The 25,084-nt window shown below is 36.0% G+C and overlaps 1 protein-coding gene and 1 long non-coding RNA gene across 12 annotated transcripts in view; one reads left to right on the top strand and one right to left on the bottom strand.

The window, feature by feature from the left end:
- Positions 1–25,084, bottom strand: part of LOC143035346 (inositol hexakisphosphate and diphosphoinositol-pentakisphosphate kinase 2-like) — a 247,704-nt gene that overhangs the window by 100,605 nt on the left and 122,015 nt on the right. For 9 of the 10 annotated variants that reach the window (XM_076202325.1, XM_076202328.1, XM_076202326.1 and 6 more), the window contains 2 exons: positions 24,453–24,578; positions 3,798–3,833 (listed from right to left, as the gene is read on the bottom strand). In XM_076202325.1, the coding sequence (XP_076058440.1) occupies positions 3,798–3,833; positions 24,453–24,578 (162 nt within the window). The remainder of the gene's footprint in view (positions 1–3,797; positions 3,834–24,452; positions 24,579–25,084) is intronic. The other variant, XM_076202329.1, reaches the window with a different exon arrangement.
- Positions 1–25,084, top strand: part of LOC143035347 (uncharacterized) — a 234,328-nt gene that overhangs the window by 113,184 nt on the left and 96,060 nt on the right. Inside the window, exons 2-3 of one of the 2 annotated variants that reach the window (XR_012967316.1) lie at positions 9,314–9,472; positions 24,443–24,579. This is a non-coding gene — a long non-coding RNA (uncharacterized LOC143035347). Of the gene's footprint in view, positions 1–9,313; positions 9,473–24,442; positions 24,580–25,084 lie in introns of those variants that run through there. The other variant, XR_012967317.1, reaches the window with a different exon arrangement.

Raw genomic sequence — 25,084 nt, 5'->3', positions numbered from 1 at the left:
TTGAAACCTAATTTTTTTCTAATTGAAACCTTAAAAATTATCATTAAATTTATAAATACATTAATTGATCAAAGCAAGAAAAATAGCTATATACAGTATATAAACTAATATAAAATATAGATATAAACAACAAAAATGTGGTATGGGATGCCAGCACCTCCTGCATCAATGTTTTTGGCTACACTATTGGCTGCAATTTGAGAGTAGCCAATCAGGGAATAAGATTCAATCAATTTTTCATTATTGGTAAGTACAGGTCTAATTTACTACAACTTTATCAAAACCTATTATATTTAAAAAATAACTTTAAAAATGGAGTATTGACATTTACATCATAAAGCAATATAAGTGTTAAAACAAGGTATTCTCAGGCATATTATATGGGGCATGTCCATTACCCATGCTTTTACACTATTTGTGAAGAGTCTTGGAACCTAACCCTTGCGAATACTGGGGGGATCACTGTATTAGAAACACTGGATGTAAGAAAAATTACAGACCTGATGGGATAACAAACTGGTTACTTTTGGAATACAGACATCAAATGATGGAATAGATTTATGACAAAATTGTATCCTTACTGAAGGCAAGGTAAGATCACACAATTAGAAATTATCTGTATTAGAAACACTGGATGTAAGAAAAATTACAGACCTGATGGGATAACAAACTGGTTACTTTTGGAATACAGACACCAATTGATGGAATATATTTATGACAAAATTGTATCCTCACTGAAGGCAAGGAAAGATCACACAACTAGAAATTATCTGTATTAGAAACACTGGATGTAAGAAAAATTACAGACTGGTTACTTTTGGAATACAGACACCAATTGATGGAATAGATTTATGACAAAATTGTATCCTCACTGAAGGCAAGGAACTAGAAATGATCTGATGTGATACCAATTCATTAAAGAAGAAGTAAAGAGAAACCAATGAACTAAAGACCAGTGTCCCTAATATATATGCACGACAGGAAAAAAATTATATGTGGGCATTATAAAATAGGTGACATAAATATCTTGAAGAGAGCATTTTGGCAGCTACACTTCTGTCTTAGAACTGGAAGATCATGATAAGCATGATAAGAAAAATTATATGTGGGCATTATAACATAGGTGACTTGAGTATCTTCGAGAGAACATTTTGTCAGCTAATCACTTCCGTCTTAGAACTGGAAGATTATACATGTCAAACCTGCCGAGCTTTTGCTCAAGAGCAGTTGATGTGTTGTAAGAGCGGATAGGCTGTGTATACTTACACTTAGAGAACACATACGAGGTATTTTACAATCAATTTTTTTTTTCTATTGGAACATGTTATGGGAATTTGAGGTACATTCTTTAATTTGATACAGGATTTCCTGACAGACCTGTTCTTGAGAACAGAAGGATAAGACATAAGGATAGTTGGAGGTGACTATAGGAGTCCTTTCAGGATCAGTTCTGGCACCTTGATTTATATAAATGAAATGATGGATGGAAGGAAAAGCTACATGTTTGCAAAGAATGCAAAGATCAAGAGACAAAAGAAGACAGAAACTACAGATTAGATACTATACAAATCTAGAACAAATTGTAGAAAACTAAATCTAACATAAAAAATTGAATATTGGAAATGGGGAAAAAGTTTCAAGAGATTATCAATGGATTACCCAATAGGAAATGAGTCCATTACAGAAATGAAACAAAGAGGATTTGGGAGTGTTGGTCATAGATACCTTATCACCTGATAACCATAGCAACCAAATTGTGTATGAAACATGTGAACTATTGACAAACATAAAATTGTGCTTTCACTGCAAGGATGAAATGATAAAAAAAAAAAAAAAAAAAAAAAAAAAAATATATATATAAATATAAATATATATATATATATATATATACACACACACACACACATATATATATGTATATTATCATATATATACATACATATATATATATATATATATATATGCGAATAAATCACAAAAACACGATTATTTAAATGTGTAATAAAACCACTTGGAAAATAGAATGAAAGGTGACCGAAGGTTTTCGTCTATTTAAGACATTTTCAAAGGTACAGAGTAAGGAAACAGTGGCAATATATATATATATATATATATATATATATATATATATATATATATATATATATATACATACACAAAAGAAGCACACTAGGGGGGAATTAGGACAGGTCCAGTAGTGGGATTCAGCCGGTTCTTACCTATTCGCTAGAACCGGCTCACGCAAATTTGTCAGTTCGGCGAACCGGCTAACTGGCGAACCGACTAGTTGCTCAGCTGGTCAGTGGTCTTCTGCATCTCATCCGATACGTACCGGGACGGTATGTTTCGTAACTTTCGTTAGTGATTTATTGCATAGTTTATTTACACAAGTGGTTACCAGTTTTTTTTCATGTATATAGTGCTTGGTTTCTCTGTATATTTGTGTTATTAAACTACATTTTATTATAATTATGGACATACATACATACACGCACTCTCATACACACTCCTTAGGCCTACCCACACAAACATGTTTGTTTATAAATAACACAAATGCATTGCACACATGCACACACATACTCATGTACATGTACACATATGCACACGTGTAAGCACATACATAGCCTACACATGCACACACTACCCCCACACAAACATGCGTCCGTAAAAAAATAAATACACCTGCACTAGGTTTCCCAAATCGAATTTTTTGATCACGAGACTAACTATAGGTTGGCACCCAGGTCTATACCCCATTTTTTTTTCCACATGACAAATTTTCAGGTTTTTCGTATGTAAATATTTGAATATTTTTTACGTTTGGCAGCCAGAGATGCATTTTAAATATAATATTGTTAGTTTTCCATATTTCTAGTTAGAATATTTAATTGATAACAATAATATAAAGAAAATGTGGCTAAGAAGTGGTTGCAAATTAGTGTCAGATGGAAATACACCGACTATAACAGAACCGGCTGACGAAAAATTTGAATCCCACTACTGGACAGATCCATTGTGACCTCACTCTCTCAGCACTACTGGACATTTGAGATGGCTACTGTCAACAATTTTGTACAAAATTGTTGACAGTAGCCGGCTGAAATGTCCGGCAGTGCTGATAGAGTGAGGTCACAATGGACCTGTCCTATTTTCCCCCTAGTATGCTTCTTTTGTATATATATATTGTCACTGTTTCCTTACACTGTACCTTTGAAAATGTCTTAAATAGATGAAAACGTTCAGTCACCTTTCATTTTAGTTTCCAAGTGGTTTTATTACACACACACCATATATATATATATATATATATATATAAATAAATATATATATACTTATAAAAACTAATAAATAAAAAATAATGGTATGCCTGATCCACCCTATTAGAATGTGTAGTGATGGTATGGTCTCTGTACAAAGTGAAGAACATAATTTTGTCTCAACAGTGTTGCTAACAGTCATTATAACTTTGTCACTTTCCAAAGCCTTTAGATACAGTTTCTCTTTTAAAACATTTTAGTTACAACATACAGCATGTACTCGTTGACTTTTTTAGGGTCCTCTCATTCATCATTTGTTTTCGAAGAGTAGACCTTGAGTATGATTCTGATGCTACTATACACAGTCATATTTTTCAATAAATCACATATACACAAACTTAATTATACAGATGAATAAATAACAAATTTCTACTCAAATATGTATATATATATATGAAATATAGATACACTAACGATTTTTAAATGTTGGAGAGTTGCCATAAAGGCTGAATATATAGATACACTGGCAGGCATACTCACAGCCGTTTACAGACTCCTCAACCCAGTCCGAGCGCTCTGAAACACAGCAACAAATAACCTTTGTGTTTACATTCTCTCTAGACCTCTTCACTTTATAGTCTCCACCTCCTTCATGTCACTCCCTTTTTGTGTTGAACAAACACTCTGTCCAAACCTGGCAAGCAAGCATCCCATAAATAATGTGAACAAGAATGTCAATGCTGCAGGATATGGGTGCTATTTGGTGAAATTCAAATTAAGCCATGCCAACCCCTGACCAGGTATGCCACGCCAGGCTGTGTACACAATGGAAGCTGCAGTCAAACTAGCGGGGAAGGGGCTGTGAGCAAGCCAGAAGCCCAACAGGCCGCTTATGTCCTAAGACTGGGACAACTGGCTACCAAAAAGGTATAAAGCTGGCCATAACTTTGTGCTTCCTGGATGCACTTTGGCTTAAATTTTTCATGGACTTGTTACTAAAAAAATGTATATTAGAACAATTAAACATTGTTAACAATGAAAAATAATGTAATCATCCAAAATTGTATAATTACAACAACAATGGTAGTCACACAAATATATATATACATATACATATATATATATATATATATATATATATATACATACTGCAAACAATGTGTTAGTATATACAAACCCAAAGGACATGGCCATATAAAAGCATTCTTTGTAAAGTGATTAGGTGATTAGGTCAAATTTACTCTAGCATCAACAAAGTGTGCCATTCCTGTGCAAAAATCATGTTCTCTGAAAAAGGAAGGCAGGGTTTAACACAACATTAGCAGGTGTCTGTACACTAGAAGGATGGCAACTTTTGGTGTTGATTCCACCCTCACCATTATGGGGATTTAATCAATTTTATTATTGTGTCAAAGCATTTCCATCAGCAGAGTGAATGTTTTGCAGAATGCCGACCCCTTTTCATAGGGTGGTTGGATGAAGATTTAGTGAGATGTCATTTCCTGTCAAAACACAAGATGAGTAGATTGTCCACAGAGTATGACATCTATTGAAGAGTGCTGCTGCCTCTGTCCAGTTAACACAAAAAGAGTGCTGAACCTAAGCAAAATGTAGAAAAGTACCATGTGGAATTCATTTCATTTTGGATAATGACTGACATTTTTATTCAATTGAGGTACCTCTTTCAGAAATGAAGTGGTGAACCCCTTCTCTATGATATCCTCTATAGATTATAATTTTGCTAATGTTAGATGATATTCAACATGGTGAAGGCCTTATGTTGAATGGATTAAGGCTAATTAACCCCTTTAGTAGGGTGATGCCCTTTGCAGATTTTGTTCTAATAAACACTAAACACTTTTATCCATCAGAGGGCAGGACCTTGTGCTGAAGGGGTTAATGGGGTACTATTCCAGTTTACATAATTAAAACTTGAGTCTTCATGGAATACTATCTTTCAATCAAACATAAATAACAGGAGCTTCATGTAGCACTAACATCAAATCAACATTATGATGCCTGTTGTGCTGATCTTCTTGCACTAAATGTGCTGTGCCCTATTGACATGAAGCCATACCTAAAACCGAGTATTTCAAACATCTTATCCTTTCTTTACAGGTGATGAATATTCCCTGAAGTTTTGGTGAAGGTGATGGATGTTCCCTGAGTTTTGCATAATTACATATTTTCCCACTACACCTGTCTTCTCACTATTGACAAGTAAAGGTATCTTATGATCATAGGGCACTCAATAAATGACTGAATATAACTGGTTCTCTGCTGTTTATACATTCTTTCCTATGGGTGCCATTTACATCTTTTATTCAGTGTCATCTGCTTGGTGACTGTGAAAACATCTACAACAAAAGTATTTCACAGAACTACTATACTTTCTTTATATCACAGAACAGTCTGCAAATGCCTTCCTGAACCTTATAGCAACAAAGTAAATAAAAAGGAAATGTGAAGGTAGCATGCATGTAATCCACCTCAAGCTGACTGCAGTATAGGCAGAGCAAAGAATTAACAGCTAATTTGATGCCAGTTTACACATAAAACACAAAAATGTGAACTCATGCTAAGATGAGAGAAACACCTAAAATGTTTATGTATTTTTTTTCTGGCTGCAGTTACGTAACTTTATCTACTTGCCATGTGATTGTGATGGTCAGGTAAGGTGTAACCCTCTATGCCCCTAGCATCTGAGAATTAAAACTCATCCTGGTCAACCCATTCCAGTAAGGTGTCCTACTGGAATGGGTCTACTACCATGCAATTTCATTCACTTAAAGCTCTCTTTCCCAAGCTGGTAAGTGTTGAAATAAGGTGCCAAGTTCATATACTTTAGCCAGTGATCAATAACCCAAGTGACCCAATTTATATGAAGTTAATATTGTCTAAAAAGGTAATTATGATGACAATGTACACTACAACATGTGACAGGATGTCAACATATTCTATCCTGTTGCATTCTGAAAATAAAAACTATTCAAATGTGTGCAGAATGGTGATAGCTCAGGAACAGAACAAGGCTGTCAATACACATTTATAAGCATGGTCAAACTTAAAAGGCTATAATTATCATAAAACATAAATAAGTTTAACAATAGATTTTAAAGCAGTAATACACATACAGTTTAAAAGTTATTGTGAAAATGGAAGACTTTTTAGTGTTAAAGTGCAGATGAAAGTAAAAATATAATTTCATGTACAATAAATAAAAACATACCCACAAGGATAGGAGGCAGTAGATGTCGGTACTTGGAGGCCCTGGTACTGATTTTCATAAGCTACTGACACATTTTGAACTGTAAATTTAATGATATCTACATACCATGCAGATAATAATAATAACAATAAATAAAAAATAAATAAAATAAAATAAAAAAAGAACATTTTACTCTACTTCATTCATACATGCCCAGAAAAGTGTATCTATATTCATATCCTATTCATGAATGTGGGTTGCATCTAATATCATTATCATTATATTAACCTCTTCAATACAAATAAAATAAAATATTTGCATGCACCTCAGGCTGCCCCATGTATGATGATGCATCACAATACGCACATTACAAAATATAATGTTACTGCTGTTATACTCATTCTCTTTCACCCTGAATAAATATAACGTCGCAGAAAATATGATCAAGCCTATTCACAATACATTGGGGTCACTCAGTTATTACAAAATAAATATAATCAGGAAGCCGACATCATTCTCATATACCCCACTCACAGCTCATGCATACATAGACATTATTGTATTCAAGAGGTTAATAATAATTACTGCTTTGAGTTTCAGTGAGTGGAACCTGCAGCCCACAATACTGATATAAACATACACTCAACCTTGAATAACAAATGCCCCACTTAATGAACAAATCAGTTAACAAACAAGTTTTGTGAAAATATTTTGTCTCTGTTAACAAACAATACTCTGGGGTACGAACATAGATATATACGTGTTCATACAATCCCACTAATTCAGTGGCACATTTGCCATAATTATTTCTGTTAGCAAAAATTTTGGTTTAAAAACAGTCACAGTTCCACTGTATATCAAAAGGCCTCTTCCCCTTATAAGAGGGGTGGCCAGCTATGGCATGAACCCACCCTTCACCCATCCCTTCCCCTAACCCACTACCAGGGTTAGAAGCAATGCAGCAAGACACAGTACCTACACAGTAACACCCAACAGCCAAAACTGGTTTATCCAAACTGCTTCATTATATGGTGACCCTCCTTGTCCACTTGTAAGTAATACAGAGAAGACAAGGAGAAATTCCTTAAGACTGCACCAATCCATCATTCTCAACCAATCTCTACTCATACTTATCTCTTGCTCTCTCCTTTCCCTGCTGAACAGACTTTCACTTTTTACCCAAGGCCCCCTTTACCCCATCCATCCATCTCATTCTCGGTCTTCTCCTCAAGTTCACTCCATCTACCTCTGCCTTCTTGCTAATCTTTCTTAACTCATTCTTTCTATATCCCTAAGATATCCCAGTATTCTTTTATCAACCCCATCTCCCATTCCAGGTCTGCTCTCCATCTCATCTTCTCATTTCTCACTCTATCCATCCTCATAACTCCCCTGCACTTCTTGAACACTTCATCCTAAACACATCTCATCTAAATATCTCCATCTCTTGAATTCCAAGTCTCTCCCCCATTGTGTCACAGGTGCAATCACTTCTTCATTCAGCTTTCTCCTTGTATTCATACCTAGATATTTATTTCTCATGACTCTACGAGCTTCCCTCACTCTATAGTTTATCTACATTCCCACTCTTCTATTCTCAGCTACATGTGCCCCTACATACTTAAAAATATCCACTACCTCTAGTCTCTCACATTTACTTACCTCCAACTAACTGACACCCTTACCCCTTATACATTTCATCCTCTTATATCTACTCAAATTTACTTTAAACTTTCTCCTCTCACATACCCTCCCAAACTCTATCACTAGCTGCCTTAGATCCTACTCTGACCCAGCCACAAGCACATTGTCATCCACAAACAACAACTGACCTACCACTTCCCTCTATTTACACTAAACATCTTCAATCCCCTGTTCATCACCCAATCATATACATGCTGAACAACCATGGTGACATTACATAACACAGCACACCCATACCTTCACCTCAAACCATGCAGTCTTACCCTTTCCAAACCTAACACATGCTCTATTAAAAAAAAAAAAAAAAAAACTATTGACTACCTTAAACAAACTTCCCTTCTATTCCATACATATGCAAAACCTCCTGCAATGCCTTCTTGTCAACGCTGTCAATGCCTTCTCCAGATCCGTAAAAGCCCAAAAACACCTTCCCATATGTCTTTTCAATTACACTCAATGGACTGATCCCTCTAAAACTACCAGTCACATTTTCCCAATTTCCCTTTGTGAAATGAAATTATACCACATTTCCATCCTGACGGTACATATTAAACAACCTCACTAGCCACTCCACTATTACAGTTCTCCCCTTTATCAGACATTCCATATGAAACCCATCCAACCCAGCCATCTTATCAGCTTTCACCACTTTCAATGCTTTTTGTGTCTCATCTTTAATGACCCAATTACTAAGAGTCTGGATGGAGTACTCCTCCTAGACCCTCTTGTGCCTTGACTTTTTATAGGATGAAAGTACAGTGTAAGATCCCTAGTCCCATCCCTTCCATCACTCTTATGTTTGTCAAGAGCTTGTATCACTCTCTCATTATTTTTGTAATGTGTTTTTTCTGGCAATAAATCACTCATATCCAAGATCCCATATATCTTTCTTCTTTTCCTTTCTTGACATTTAAGTATTTAATTTCTCAATTATCATCTGTTCATACAACTGCCCATTTCTAATTTGTTTAATAAATAAATTTTATCTTCCACTCCTGGTTCCATTTATACTCTTTTCAAGATTTTCCTGTTGTAGTTTACAATCCTCTTCACTTTTTACTTTTTTCATGATATTGGCATCATCTGCAAATTTATTTGCTTCTTGTTCCATACATGTTATTAACTTATATAAAAAATATTATAGGTGCTAGTTTCAACCCCTGTGGGACCCCACTAGTCACTTCTAACCCAACACCTTATCCTTCACCAATGTTCTCATGAAAGATGGTGCAGGTCATCTGAACGGAGAACTGGGTCAACAGAAAGACTGATTGACTGACTACCACCAGGCAATTTTACTCAGGTGAGCACCTTCTGCAGTTAAAAGATTAAAAACAATCTCAATTAATCCTTTCCCTACAGAAAGAGACATTCTATTCTGGCTACTGCAAGATACTTAAATTTGGTTAATGGAATCCCTCTGTAATCAGTGTTCAGAAAAAAAAATTAAGATAATACACAGGGCATCACAAGTACCACCTCAGCCCTGTAAAATATATTTAGGTGAATATACACACAGCAGAGACAAGACAGATAATACAAGCACATATAAACATACACATGCAAAGACATTTCTACATTGAGGTGAAGTACAATAAAAGTTCACATAACTTAAAGGTTCCAGAATATTAAACAAAAAGTCTTTGGATACTAAGAAAACTATCCAGTAAAATTTGACTTAGTACACATACACACACACTGAACAAATTGGATGTGGAAAGATACAAAAGCGGGTCACTATGAGCATAGCTCTCCTCCCATAAAATACTAGGTAAATACACACACACACACACACATACGTCGGATACACGGCGAAAACTGGAACTCCGGAAAAGAAGTGCAACTTTTGTGGATCTCAACGAGGGAGCACCTTGTTGTATTAGTAGGGAAGGGGGAAAGCTCATGGTGTAGTGGGAAGGTGAAGAAATAGGAGAGAGGGATTATTGAGGAAAATGGAAGGAAATGAGGAAGGGGATGAACGGGCCCCAGATCTTAGGAGAGGTGTAAACAAACGGGGGGAAGAATACACAGACGAGGAACAACAAGGAAGCAGAGGTGTCAAGAGCAGAAGTATAGATAATAGCAGCTCAATGGAAAAAGAAGATAACGGCTTTTATGGATTTAATGAGGGAGGAAGTGACAACCTCCCCCAACTAGCAAATCTAGAGGAGAAACTAAAAGAAATGAACGAAGAATGGGAGGTTAGGTTTGACCAATTATCACAGGTTACCCAAAGAGTTGATAAACTGGAAGAACTAAAGGAGAATCAAAACCTAACCAAAGAAATAGAAGAATTAAAAAGACAGTTAAAAGAAGTAAAAGATGATGAGGAATTAAAGAATAATAATAAAGAAAATAAAGAGTCCATAGCAAAAGAAGCACAGGGTTGGAGAAAAGTCCAATAGAACAACAAAATTGTATTTAGAGATATAGCGACACAACAGAAGAAAGAACAAACTAAGGACATAGTTATCAAAGTGATGAGAGAGAAGGAGAATATAGTAAGAGACTTAGTGGCCAAAAAGAGAGGTATAATTACATTAGGGATGGAAGAGAAGTATAATCCAAATAGGACTACAAGAGTAAAAGAGGAAAAGGAAAAGGTAAACAAGATATTAGAAGTAGTTCAAGAGGATGGACAAGAAACAGGGAAAGAAATTGAAGAAATATATAGACTAGGGAAATGCAATACAGATAAGACTAGACCAATTAAGATCAAATTCAGGTCACAAACGTCAGTAGAGAATATCTTAGCAAAAATAGGTAAACTAGCTGACAGCGAACAATATAAACAAGTATGGATAAACGAATTAAACACCATATGAGGACGGAGCCTTTATTTGTACGACGTTTCGCTTATTACAGCTTTTTCAAGTACGAAACATTGTACAAATAAAGGCTCTGTCCTCATATGGTGTTTAACTCGTCAATCTTGTCGGCAACTGCCACTTTCATGAAAAGTATGGATAAAATGAACAAAGAGGAAAGAAAGGATGAAAAAACAAAAAGACTAGAAGCTAAGGAAAAAAACGAGAAAAGAACAGAGACAGAAAGAGAAATTATATTGGAGAGTACAGGTAAACGTCGACTTACGATGGCCGCGACTTACGATTGTTCGACTTTACGATGACGACGACGACGATGACGATATGATAATTTAACCCCTTCCATACGGTGCCGCACACGTAGGCGTCATGAGGAGCAAGTGGATTCGCGACGCTGCCATATCGGCGTCTTGATTATATTTATTGTAGTCGCCCCTGTGTTTTTACATTCTCTCAAATGTGCCCTAAATCCCATTCTCTGTGGTTTTCAAAATTCGCGGGTGAAAGAGAGAACGATCGATATAAGCGGTGACTATATTTTATGATGCGAGTATTATTACGTCACGTCGTACGGCTGGCATTGGCTGCTGCCCGCGAGATTTATGTTCCGTATTGAAAATACATATTATAGTGTTTGAATATGGTAAAAAGGATGAAAATAATTAAATAAACTACTGTACATGTTTAATAGGCTATATTCAGTATCTCTGGTGGTTAATATACAGGTAGGCTAGGTACAGTGACCACGGAACAGAGTGGGGATCGACTTACGATGAGATCGTCTTACGATGGTTCTATCGAAACCTAATGCCATCGTAAGTCGACGTTTACCTGTACCGTATTTTCCGGCTTAAAATGCGCATCGAGTTATAATGCGCACCCATGCACTATGTTATCTCAGTACACAGATAGCACGCACCGGCGTATAACGCGCATGCCAGGAAAAGTCACTGGTGGCTAAAGCTCGTGAACTGCATGTATGCGACTCCTGCTTGCGTTGGTCCATTGTTTTGTGGGAAATTTGAGCCACGAAAAGTTTATTGAATACAAAATGTACATGAAAAATTTCGGACTTTTACAGAAAAATTGTAATTTACTATCCTGAGGGAATAATTCATCTTACAAGTTTTTATCACCGTGTACAAGTTTTTATCGCCATGCAGTAACTATGTTTCGGTCCATAAGTGTCTTTACTGAAGTGACGTTTAGTTTAACAAACTCTCGCAAGAGGGTGTTTAGTGTAGGCTAGATTGGCAATAGAACTGTCAATCTCAGCCCTGATCTTGCATATTCCGGGTGAGCTAAAACAGCCAACGTTCATGATGTTGGTACCAGTGCTGTTTTACGGATCCCAAATATTTGCATAGACTACGATAATTAATGTTAGTAAAAATAAACCAATGAAATAACGGCGATTAATTACTTAGTATCATGTGAACAAGGTTACATGGAGAAGTATTTTTCATTGGCTAGAGCCACCGCTGGGAAATCTGTTGATTTGTCACTAAATTAAGTGTCAGTTTAGGCATCAATCAGGACACAACTAAGAAAAAGTCGGAACTACATGTACCGGTATATGACTCATGTTGTGCGTTGGTCCCTTATTACTTTGTAGCTTAAATAGTTTGTAGGAAATATGATCTAAAAAAAGTTTATTGAAAGTAAAATATACAGAAAAATTTCGGGATTTTTACAGAAAATGTTCATTTTATATCTTAAGGAAATAATTCGTCTTTACCATTTTTTTTTTTTAATACTGAAACAAACTACAGACTGCTTCGTTTTAGCTTTGAACCTGCAATAACAGTGGTGAAATAGGACAGTCTCTCATCGAGGTGACGTTTAGTTAATATAACTCCCGAAAGAGGATGTTGTAGTCACGTGTTTGACACGAGTTTATGAACGGCCGCAACGGAATTTGTGCTATACCTAAAGTGAAGCAACAAAGCCAACATAGAAATTCAAACTAGGATGCTGTGAACATGGGCAAATATCATGAATATTGATCATGTTTCATGGTGTTTAGGCCTATTTAAACATGAAAAATAAGATTCGATAGATACCTACCTATACCAAATATTTACATGGCCCATGCTGGCGTATTCTTTCATATCACCATGGCTGTTCTTCTTGTTCTCACGGAACGTCACAGAGAAGTGTGCCGTCCCGACTTTGTGACGGCCAACATCGTCACGTTGTTGTGAAAAAAAATTACACGCACAGCCGCAGAATTTTTATTGTAGGCCTTAGATAATGCGCACCACCGGATAACGCGCACCCCCCATGTTTAGGCCCTTCCAACGGAAAAAAGTCGCGCACTATACGCCGGAAAATACGGTAGTGGATATGAAAGTGAGATGGTTCATAGCAGAGAAAAATGGAAAGGAAACAGAAAACACGATGGAAGTAGAAAATTAAAAGTGTCTTACACAAACATAGATGGCTTAATAACAGGCTTGAACGAACTGAATGATTACCTGATGGAAAAAGAGCCGGACATGATGGGAATTGTAGAAACAAAATTGAAAGGTCCACTACCACCCAACAGTGTAGGACATGGTGCATATAATTATTGGATTAGAAACAGAGAGGTAAAACAAGGGGGTGGAGGTATTTTCCTGATTAAGAAGGATATAAATGTGAGGAATGTCACATATGGAAAGAATAGAGTAGAGATGATTATGATGGAAGTGGAGGACAGGGATGGGAAGAGCAGGAAATTTGTAGTAAATTATGTGCTGCCTAAAACGGCCTCGTGGGAAGAGAGAGAACACATGAGTATGTTAAAAGACACAAAGACAACACTAAATAAGCTAATGGAAGATGGAGGAAGAATAGTTATAATGGGTGACTTTAATTGTAAAGAAATCTGCTGGGAAGAGATGACAGTGAAGGGTGGAGATGACCTATGGGGAAATGTACTACTTAATATGATTATAGAACATACAATGATACAATGGATACAAGAGAATACTAGGTATAGAAATGAGGAAGAACCATCGAGACTGGACCTTATAATCTCATCAGAACCCAAAATAGTGGACAAGATTGAATATAAGATGCCAATAAGTAAAAGTGACCACATATTGGTTGAACTGGAACTAAATGAGGAAACATACATGCAAAAAAATGAACAATAAAGGGAAGATGGATGTATGGAAAAACAAATTTTGATAAAATGAGAGAATTCTTTCAAAAAGCAGACTGGGAAACGATACACAAGGAGGGAACAACAGTAGAAGAGAAATGGAATATTTTTTACAAAAATTTATAAAGGAGTGGAAAAGTATGTTCCAAGACAAAAACAAGAAAAAGGATATGTAAAGTGTTGGTACAACAAAAGATGTAGGGAGTTAAAAGACAAAAGGGACAAAGCTTGGATAAAATGGAAAAAAAGACAAAATACCTGAAAAAAGGAAAATATATATTAGTTATAGAAATCAATATGTACAAGTGTGCAGAGCAGAAAAGAGAAAGTATGAAAAAGATGTCATACAAAAATGTAAAGATCAACCAAAACTATTTTACAGATTTGTAAACAAGAGAATGAAAAACAAACAAGAATTAGAGAAACTACGGCAAGGAGTTGAATACACAGAGGAAATAGAAATGACAGAAATTATGAACAAGCATTTTAAATCGGTGTTTATGAGGGAGAACATACAACCCAGAGATATTGAGTGGGAGGAGAAAGTCCCCCCTATGAAAGAGATAGAAGTGACAAGGAATGAAATAATGAATCACTTGAGTAATCTCGATGTCAGAAAATCACATGGACCAGATGAAATGGCAAACTGGATTTTGAGAGAATGCCGGAATGAACTAACAAACAAATTACATGGTCATTGAAAGAAGGAAAAGTTCCAGAAGATTGGAAATGAGCAGTATCCTCTCAGGCTGTATCATCCCTTTGCATTCACAACCTCCTTTTCATTTCTATCTTTTGGGCTCTTCTCTATTCAATATACAGGTATTTCTTGATTTATGCATGTTTAGAATATGCGATTTTGAAATAACAAGAGGTAAAAAAAACCTAGTCATTTTTTTATTACATGAATTATTCAGAATAACACAATGTAAAAAATCAAGTAAGCAATAGTAAAACTTATCTGTTCCTTTTATGCTATTTTTACATTACGCAATCCCTTCAGGAGTGTATCCCTCGCATAAACTGAGAAATCCCTGTAATTCCATATATACCAAAGTCCCCTTCACCCCATCCACCTACCTCATTCTTGGTCTTCCTCTCAAGCTCATTCCATCAAGTTCTGCTCTCTACTCTTTTTACTAGTCTTTCTTCATTTACTATCTCCATATGCCCAAACTACCACAAAACTCTTTGATCTCTCCTATCTGAAAGCTTTCTTTACTATTCTCTACCTCACCTACATAATTCACACTTTATTCATTCTTGCAACACATATATTGATTTAAAATGGCAATTGCTGACAAAAGGGTCAGAGTAGACATCATATGAGGATGAAACCTTTATCAAAAGTACTGTGTTTCACTTATTGAAACTTTTTCAAGTACCTGAAAAAGCTTCAACAAGTGAAATGCTGTACTTTTAATAAAGGTTTCCTCCTCATATGGTGTCTACTCTGACCCATCATATTTCTAAACACTTCACCTCAAAAACATACACTCTTCTTCCTTTTTGCCTCCTCTACCTCATATGGGATAATGATTGTACAATTTTTATGTAGACACTATTTTAGGGACTAATGACACCTCTACAGACCAACCATATGGCATTCTTTTATAACTGAAGACAACAGCTCAGTACCATTATACAGCCATTCAATATATGGGAAACTGATGATATAACTTGAATGAATTAAAGATTATTTTCAATATATGATCTCAAAAAATATTCAATGATACTTGGAAAAATCCAATTACAAAGATCAAAATGGACACAATGCTGCTGGCATCTAGGCTGTATGATTATGTACAATGAATCAGATGCACAGAAATAAGTTTGTGGGCTATGGAAAAAGACCACACACCTGTACTTTGTCTGCTACCTACTCTACCAATCACTTATTACTCATATGAGAATTCTGGTCTGTAGGGGTGCCAAAAGAAGCCCCTTAAGTATTGATCACATAACTAAGCAGTCAACATTTAAGTTTGAGGTACAGATCACTAAGTATATACACATTAGTGCTCAACGGGTTATGTAATTGAGGAACTGGCAGTGCAAAACATTGTGTTAGTGAAAAGTAGCCAAAACTGGACACAAAGTAAGATAAAAAAAAATATATATATACTGGACAGTTGGCATTACAGATGGTGAAAGAAATCACATGGGAGAAAATGTGGTAACAATAAACAAATAATCAATCACAGGCATGTGCACATGGTGGAGTGGGGGTAATTTGGGGGTGTTTGAGCCCCTACCCTTTTTCAAAAGAGCCCTTTTAGTCAAAATTCAGAAATATATTTTAATAGACGACACGTTACTATCAATTGGTTTTCAGTTACTGGTTCCATTATTGGATGTAAATTTTTGGAAAAGTCAGGGGAATGCTCTTTTTCAAATGAGCCCCTGCCTTTCTGAAAGTCTGTGCACATCACTGAGTTACCATAAGACCTTTTGGTCAATATGTGGACATGTGATTTGACAGGTGATGTAATAAAACACACTAAACTTCATATACTGGCTGCCAGAAGAAAGTCCCCCAATGACAAGGGATGAAATTATCTACCAATGTTACAGCAATTTAGCTAACAGGAGGCACAACTTCTACTGTTGTTGATTACGTAAATAATGATAGTGCACATATACATGTGGAACTTCAAAGCAAAACTTGCCAAGAAATATTGCAATAAAGAATATGATAGATAATGTACATGCTATTTCTTCTCAAAATCTATATTTACTCATATTTGTTTTATTTGTGTGCTTATTCCAAAGGAGAAATATGGGTACTTTGTGATTTTATATTGGTCTGGTAGTGAGAAAAGTGAGGAGAGAGAAGAATTTTGGAGTGATCTAAATGTGTAAAATTTTGGGGGAATATGAATGTGGTGTTGGGATCTTAATGTCAGAGTGGATGATAAGTCAATGAACAGAGTATTTGGAGAATAATAGCAGAGATGCTAGATATATGTGCTGAAAGTGAAATACTGATAGCAAACACAAATGTTTAAGAAGAAAGATAAAAAGTATATATATGGGCCAAGGTGGCTGATATTTACTTTGTTGTAGTATACAAGAAAGGAGCTACATTTATCAAATCCTCTCTCTTAACAACCAATTATTATATCTTGCTTTAAATTCATGTGTAGTTCCAGCCTGTGTTATAGCTTACCCTACAATATTCCAAGAATCTACACATCTGTATGTGACTGTTTTTACCCATACATTTCATGTAAAAGGTCTTTTTCAGTTTGTGACCATGAACTAAGATCAAAAGATCTCTGTCATCTCTGTCCACCTCCTTCAATATCATGAATACCACAATTGGGTCCCCCCTTTCTCTTTGATTTTTTAATGATGGTAAGTCTAGTGCTTCTTTTCTCTCATACAATTTACCTGCAAGGCTCAGAACCATTCTAGTTGCTGTTTTTTGTATTCTCACTCAACTTGTGTGGGGACCATACCACTACTATATATCTCAGTTTTGAAGGCATTAATGGATTATGTAGTGGTGTCCGAACAGAAGAATTATAAGAGTATTGGATGTATATGTGTTTATAGGAGACGGAGTTGAAATGTCTATCATCTCATGAAAGGAAAATTAAGTGGACGCAAAGAGGTGCTGAAAGTGAGTTGAATAACGAGGATAAAGAGAAAGAAAAGGGAGGCAAAGAGGTGCTGAAAGTGAGTTGAATAACGAGGATAAAGAGAAAGAATACAGTGAGACCTCTCATTAATGGACATTAATTAGCTGTGTTTGCGGTGTTTTCGCTGCGTTTTCAGTGTTTTTGGTACTGTTGTTTAGTGCGTGCAATCACTATACCACCCAAAAAACCACTCCAAATCAACGGATTATTCACATCAACGGACACCATTACCCCCCTTTTAGTCCGTTAATGAGAGGTAGTACTGTACTAGACAAAGCTGAGAGAGGCGTGGAATGTAGTGAAAGGTACAGGAAAAGTGGGAGTAGAAGAGGAGGAGGAGGAGGAGGGGGAAGTGCTAAAGAGCACAAAGACAATATGTGGGATGATGATGATGGAAACAGAAGGAAGGTAAGTAGATATCTAAGAAGATTTCGATAAACTACAGTAATGATCTGAAAAGTGGCTAATGAAATTCAACACAAGTAAATGCAAGGTTAAGCACATAAGTAAAAATAACAGTATGATTACAAATTATTTGGAAATGTGTTAACAAAGATGGATAGTGAAAAGGATCTCAGTGTAATTATCAGTAACGATCTCAAATCATTTAAGCAGTGTATTTCAACCTCTGAGAAAGCAAACAAGATTCTAGGACTGATTGCACAACCTTTTGACTTCAAAAGTCCATATCATTAACAAGCTATATAAATTATTAGTCTGTCCACATTTGTAATATGCTGTTTCTGTATGGTCACCAAATCTCATTAAAGACATTGACAGACTGGAAAAAGTGCAATGGTGAGCCACAAAACTGATTCCAAATATCAAATGTAAATTATACGAAAGTAGATATAAATATATGAATCTGTTTTCCCTAAAAATGTGTAAACTCAGAGGTAACTTGATACAAGTCTTTAAGATTCCAAAGAGAATTGACATCAAAAGTGACAAAATTTTCACATTGAATGAGATTCAGACTACAAATAATGGTCTCAAACTGTCAGGAAATAGATTTAATTTGGAAGAGGACAGAAACAACTTCACTGTGTAGTTACTGAATGGAATAAACTTCCTGTAGAAGCATTGCAATGTAGTTCAGTTGGAAGCTTTAAGATTCATTTAGATAAACACCAAAGCAAGATGATGTATTGCCTGCCATTTATTTTATATTATTTGTTTGTTTGTTATTATTATTTGCTTGATTATCATTTATTATTATCATTTATCTGTCCATTTATTATTATTTATTATCCCGTTTGTTTATTATTTAACTTTATCTATTTATTTTATTCATTGTTATTTATATTATAATTTTTATTTACTTATTTATCATTATCATAATTTTTTTTTTTTTTTTTTTTTTTAATTTTTTTTTTTTTTTTTTTTTTTTTTTTTTTTTTTTCCAAACTAGTTATGAACCAACAATAGGTCTCCTGTTGGCATGCTCCTCCTTTGTAATCCTTTGTAAATGGTAGGATGAAGAGGTGAGGGCAGTGGTGGTAGAGAAGAGGTAATAAGAGGAATCGTTGCACAGAAGAAATGAAGAAGCATATGAGATGTACAGAATAAATAGGGATGGAAACAAAATGCAAAGTGAGGAAGGACTAGAGGAGAGTGGATGTGAGGTGGTGTTTTATCTAGAATTTTGAAACGAATATAAAGACCTTTTGGAAGGAAGTAAAAATCATGTAGGGACGTGAGCCGGGTAGAGAGCATTGGGTAAAGGGACCAGGTGGACAGATGCAAGTGAAAATGACAGTGGTGAGTGGTACATTGGTAAAGAATTTCAAGTTGTTGAGTATTGAAAAGGATACATAGACTTTGACTGTGGCAGTGGGAGATGCCATGGGAGTTATGGAAGAAGAGAATGATAAAGATGGAACAAAAGAGGAGAGACAGAGTACTGAAAGAGATGAAAGCTGGTAAGGTACCTAAATTAGATGGCTGTTTTGGGGAACCTCTGACAAAGAGTGGAGATGTTATAGTGGACCTGATGATAAGGCTTTTTAATGCATGTCTATGAAAAGGAAATATACTGGTATTTACCTAGTTGTAGGTAAATACCTGGTCTAAGGTATATGAATAGTTACACTATGCAAAGAAAAAGGGAACAAGTATGAATATGCAGTAGTAGTTTTAATGGGACCAGACCAGTCTGTTGTAAGTAAAGTGTATGGGAGGGTGTTAAGTGAAAGGAATAGGAGGGGAACAGATGGAGTAAATGAGGAAGAGGAATGCAGCAGTGTGGGTAGGAAATGGGTGTATAGATCAAATATTTGCAGTAAGACTGATGTGTGAAGTTTCTGATTATGGGTAAGGATGTCTTGGGATTTCATGGATTTGGAAAAGGGATGTTACGAGGATGACAGAGAGATACTGGGGAGTGTATAGCTAATGTATGAGTTTGGAGAAAGCCTGCTGACAGTGGTAAAAAAAATTTACATGAGCATGTGTGTGGGTTGTAAATGGTCCAAACATTTGTAGTGCATTTTGCTTCAGTGGCATGCTTCACAAATGTTATGCATAATCGTAGATTATGACTCGGATTCATAATCGTGTATGTAGATTATGACTCAGGTTCAAATTCTCATATTTTTGAACATTTGACACAAGAATGACTTTCCCTCTTTTGTATATAAATCATGTATAAAATCTGCATTGGGATTTGATTCCAATTCTAATTTCTTCCCCAATGAAGTAGGTTGCCAATTCAACCATTACTGCTCAGAAAATGTGTAACATTATATGAATCACAATATATAGGCACAACTGGAAGTAACATGTAATACTAATACCAAATTCCATATACAGTAAAAGCCCTCGTATCCAGCCTTCTTGTATCCGGCACTTCAAATAACCGGCATATTTTTCACGAAAATTGAAAAATTGTGATAAAGATAGACGTATACAAAAATTAAATAAATTTTAATTTCTCATGTGTGTTTAAAATCCCTGGCATGGTTGTAGTTGCTCTCGCCGCCACCAGGGCTTCTCAGTCCCATTCACTTCTCCCGCCACGTGTTAGCCACCTCCGTGCACATGTTAGCCAACTCTATCTTATCATGCCCAAAGTTGAGAAAAGGAAAGTGTGGTGCTTTCACTTAAGCAGAAGGTGGATATATGCAGAAGATTGAAGAAAGGCGAAAATAGAATAGTTTGCGAAGTTGAGTGACACGCCTGAAGCTGCAGAAAATCGCCACACTCTACAACATAAACGTGTGGAAATGCTGGACAAAGTGTTGTACGAGTGGTTTTGTCTTAAAAAGTCTGAAGGTGCAGCTATATTAGGCCCAATGCTGCAAGAAAAAGCCAAAGATTTTGCTGAAAAGATGTCAATTGGAGAATCGTGCCAGTTCTCAGATGGATGACTTAAAAGATTCAAGAATCGCCATAGAATACGTCGTCTTGATGTGTTTGGGGAAGCAAAATCTGCTGATTTACCTTTTGCAGAGGAGTTTATAGACAGGTACGTTAATTAACCTGTGCCTACATGGTAAAGATTCGCATCTCATATCTCAATTTATTTCTCGCATACACGGATGCATAGTGCATTTATATATATATATATATATATTTTTTTTTTACTTTTCTTTCCTCCTTTCTGTCATAGGTTTGCAAAATTGGTTGCCGAGGACGATCTGAAATCGGAACAGATCTACAACGTTGACGAGACCGGCCTGTTCTACCACTGTTTACCGACATCTACACTAGCCAGTGAAGCAGAGGAAACCACCAAAAGATTCAAACAAAGCAAGGATAGACTGACGGTGTTACTGTGTACGAACATGGCAGGGACCCATAAAGTCAAATTGTGTGTCGTTAGAAAATACCGGAAGCCACGTTGTTTTAAAAATCTAATATACTTGCCAGTGGATTATCGCCCACAAAATAACCCATGGATGGACTCAGAAACATTCATGAACTGGCTCAAGCATGTGTTTGTCCCATCAGTGAAAGAAAGAAAGAAAGAAAGAAAGAAAGAAAGAAAGAAAGAAAGAAAGAAAAAAAAGAAAAAAAAAGAAAAAAAAAAAAAAAAAAAAGACTTCTAGAGGACAGCAAATTTATTCTCCTACTCGACAACAATAAAGCTGAGGAACTGAGCAATGGAAACATTTTTATTGTGTATTTACCGCCGAACGTAACAAGTGTGATCCAGCCCATGGATCAAGGAGTGATTAAAAAATTTAAAAAGAATTATCGGAAAAGTTCTATGCGCAAACTAGTTTATTTTGAGGACAGTAGCATTTCCGAATTACAACGTGGGCTTAATGTTAAAGATGCTATTTTTATGGAATCGCTAGCTTGGGAGGATGAAAAACAACAAACTCTAATGCGATGTTAGAGAAAATCATATCCGCAAATAATGTTTGAAGATCAGGAAGGGAATAAAAAATTTGAGGCTTTTTCCATCGGCAAGAAAGAATCGGTGGTGAAAGAATTGAAAGATGGGTTATTGCGCTAAACTTTGCATTAGTGACGAAGCAATACAAGTGTGTGTAGATATGGACAGTGACCGAGCAGCAACATTCTCACTTAGTGATGATGAAATTTTACAATCACTTCCCGGTGAACACGCGAAAACGACAGAGGCAGATAGTGAAGAAGACGACCCTGAGATGAAAGTGTCGTGGAAGGATGCAGCGAAGGGTCTAGCAGTGTTTGTGAAATTTGCAGAACAGTGCACAAACAAAGAGGAAAAAATTCTAAGCAGAGACATTATATATTTTATGAAAGTTGGTACAAAAAGTTTAGTGAAAGAAAACTCGAGTGTAGAGGTGAATGCACCCTCTCAGCCACCAACACTGAACGCGGCCATTCACAACTCCGTCGTAAAATGATCAGATGATGAATTAGATAACTGGTAATGCTGTGATGATTATAACTGATGTATATTGATTGGATTTACTCTATACTGATAGAATTTACAATATATAGATATGTGGATGTGTTTATTATTAAAGCGAATTAAGATCTATTACTAAGTAAAAGAACAATGTAAATAAATGTATTTTTTTAAATATCCCTTCCCGTATCCGGCATTTTCTCGTATCCGGTACGTCTTCGGCCCCATTGGTGCCGGATACAAGGGCTTTGACTGTATACAACTCAGTTCTTGATTTAAGCTAGAGAACCACAGATTAAAGAACAACTAGAGCCACAAGTCCTGTTAATGCTGAAATAGGCATCACATGAAGAAACTCATCATTAATGACTTCTATGACTTACTACATTCCATTGGTTATGTGCCAAATACTGTTTATATCAAACACTTTTTTTTACCCCATCCATGCTGAACATGACTACAGGTTCAATTTCCTCATTCTTAAAAAAAACAAAAACATATTCTAATTAGCAGTCATTTGTGTGTTACTTACTGACCAACAGATAAGTTGAGGATATAGTTAAAATTTATGTGTGCATATCTTTAATGTCTAATGGTCAAAATGACCTCTGCTAGATATGGTATGCCACTTGCCCACTTCCTAGCAGGTAAAGCATAAGAACTGCAGAATAAACTGAAAGCATATAAAGAAAATTCTTTGATCCATAACTCAACAGGGTACTAAGTTTTCTGATATTAAAAGGAAGAGAGAGAGAGAGAGAGAGAGAGAGAGAGAGAGAGAGAGAGAGAGAGAGAGAGAGAGAGAGAGAGAGAGAGAGAGGGAGAGAAAGAGAGAGAGAGGAAGACAGGGAGATAGTGAGAGAGAGAGGAGAGAGAGGGGGAGGAAGAGGGGGTAGAAAGAGGGGGGAAAGAGAGAGAGGAGAGGGGAAAGAGAGTGGGGAGGAAGGGAGAGAGAGAGGGAGGGAGGAAGGGAGAGGGAGAGAGAGAGACGAGGAGGGGATATATATATATATATATATATATACAGGAGAGAGGAGAGATATAATATATATATAAGAGAGTATATATATATATATATATATATATACAGTATATATATATACATATATATATACAGTATATATATATATATATACATATATATATACAGTATATATATATATATATATACACAGTATATATATATATATATATATATATATATAGAGAGAGAGAGAGAGAGAGAGAGAGAGAGAGAGAGAGAGGGGGGGAGAAGGGAAAGGAGAGAGAAGGGAAAAGAGAGAGAGAAAGATAGAGAGGGGAAACAGGAGAGGGGAGAGTGAAGGAGAGGGAGAGTGAAGGAAAGGGATAGTGAGGGAGAGGAAGAGCGAGGAAGGAGAGAAGGAGAGGGAGAGAATGAGAGAGGAGAGAGGAGAGGGAGAGAATCAGAGAAAATGAGAGAGAGAGAGAGAGAGAGAGAGAGAGAGAGAGAGAGAGAGAGAGAGAGAGAAACATGGCTGATACATTAATGACACAATGAATACAACCATCCAATTAATGCTCATCCCATATCTACAAGGGAATGTTGATTTACCATCACTTAAGGCTGGTTTATAGATATTTTGGAAAAGAAAAAGAAAAGAAAGAAAAAATATTGAAAACACCTAGTTATCATTCCATATATTTAATAAAAACAAAAGAAGAAAATTATAAGTGAAAAAAGTGAACAATTTGTATAAAAAAAAAAAAAAAAAAGAGGAACCAAATTCAAACAAAAATTGACTAAACCCAATAACCAGCACATCATTTTGTTGCCTATGTACAAGACAACAAGGATGACCCACCTTGTCCACCGGGGTACATACACCTGAAGAGCCGTCCCAGTTCCTCAGCCTGGATCCTTCCTGCTGGAGTCAGCTCACCACCCCACTTGAGAATGAGGACTAGAGATGGTTCCCGTGGAGAATCACCTGCACAGTAACAAACACAAATACATGATAGTCACTAGAAACTGGTACTGGTTAAACTATGAAAACTTGAACAGTTAAAAAAAAAAAGCTTAACTGGAAGACCTAGAATGAGGTGGATGGCTGAAGTAAATGTGGATGCATGAGGAATGCCAGTCAAGCAAGGAAGTGAGTACATGAGTACATAATAGATATGGAGGTAAATTGTGAATGGATGAAAGAATGAAATGGTACAAGGGTATTACATCTGCTCTGTAAAACATTCACCATGGTCATATAATATGGATTATTATATAAACTTCATATTACTGGTTTTCGTAACTATTCTGTAACTAACACATAGCCATGACTATATCTTCTTCTCTGAAATATTCAATATAATGAAAAGTATTTGGTCTCAAGGTATTTTGTTAGAAAGGGATTTTACTGTATGTAGTGGTATCCAAAGGTAGGACTGGAAGAAATCTGGATATTTGTTTTGAAGAGAGTGCAGGGGATTGTCAGATCAC

The sequence above is a fragment of the Oratosquilla oratoria genome, chromosome 18 (genome assembly GCF_046742065.1).
Source record: "Oratosquilla oratoria isolate Oo_2021 chromosome 18, ASM4674206v1, whole genome shotgun sequence".
In the NCBI taxonomy this organism is placed as follows: Eukaryota; Metazoa; Arthropoda; class Malacostraca; order Stomatopoda; family Squillidae; genus Oratosquilla; species Oratosquilla oratoria.
This window is presented reverse-complemented; position numbering and strand designations above follow the sequence as displayed.